Below are 383 nucleotides of genomic sequence, written 5' to 3'. Positions count from 1 at the left end.
CCTGTGCCCAGCACCCCCCACCCAGCTCCAGCCACCGCTCCCAGTCGCGGTTTGGGTCTCCAGGAAAGGCAGGGGAACCCACCACCTCTCATCTTCCTCGTGCTCATCCCACACTTCCCACCCCAAACCACGCTTGTTCTCCAGCTGCAGCACCCATGCTGGAACCCCACTGCCCAACCCCCTGCCCTCTGTGCCTTGCCCTGGGTCTCCAAGGTGACAACGGTGTTTTGGGTGTCCCAGCTGCCCTCAAGAGATGTGGAACAAGTCTTGGGGGCTGAAAGCACCTCCACACCACCCACCCACCCATGCCAACCACCAAGCAAAGTCCTCACCTGCTGTCAGGAGGAAGGGGAGCAGCACCAGCCAGCGCCATGCCATCCTGC

At 62.7% G+C, this 383-nt stretch overlaps 1 protein-coding gene across 1 annotated transcript in view; it reads right to left on the bottom strand.

Annotated features, from left to right (window-relative positions):
* Positions 1-378, bottom strand: part of LOC104495962 (cadherin-related family member 2-like) — a gene marked incomplete at its 3' end in the record, with an annotated part of 9,172 nt that extends 8,794 nt beyond the window's left edge. Inside the window, exon 1 of the mRNA XM_010139016.1 lies at positions 333-378. Within this exon, the coding sequence (XP_010137318.1) occupies positions 333-378 (46 nt within the window). The remainder of the gene's footprint in view (positions 1-332) is intronic.
* Positions 379-383: the final 5 nt, after the last annotated feature.

This window comes from Buceros rhinoceros, unplaced genomic scaffold (genome assembly GCF_000710305.1).
Source record: "Buceros rhinoceros silvestris isolate BGI_N320 unplaced genomic scaffold, ASM71030v1 scaffold23116, whole genome shotgun sequence".
NCBI classification, from domain to species: Eukaryota; Metazoa; Chordata; class Aves; order Bucerotiformes; family Bucerotidae; genus Buceros; species Buceros rhinoceros.
This window is presented reverse-complemented; position numbering and strand designations above follow the sequence as displayed.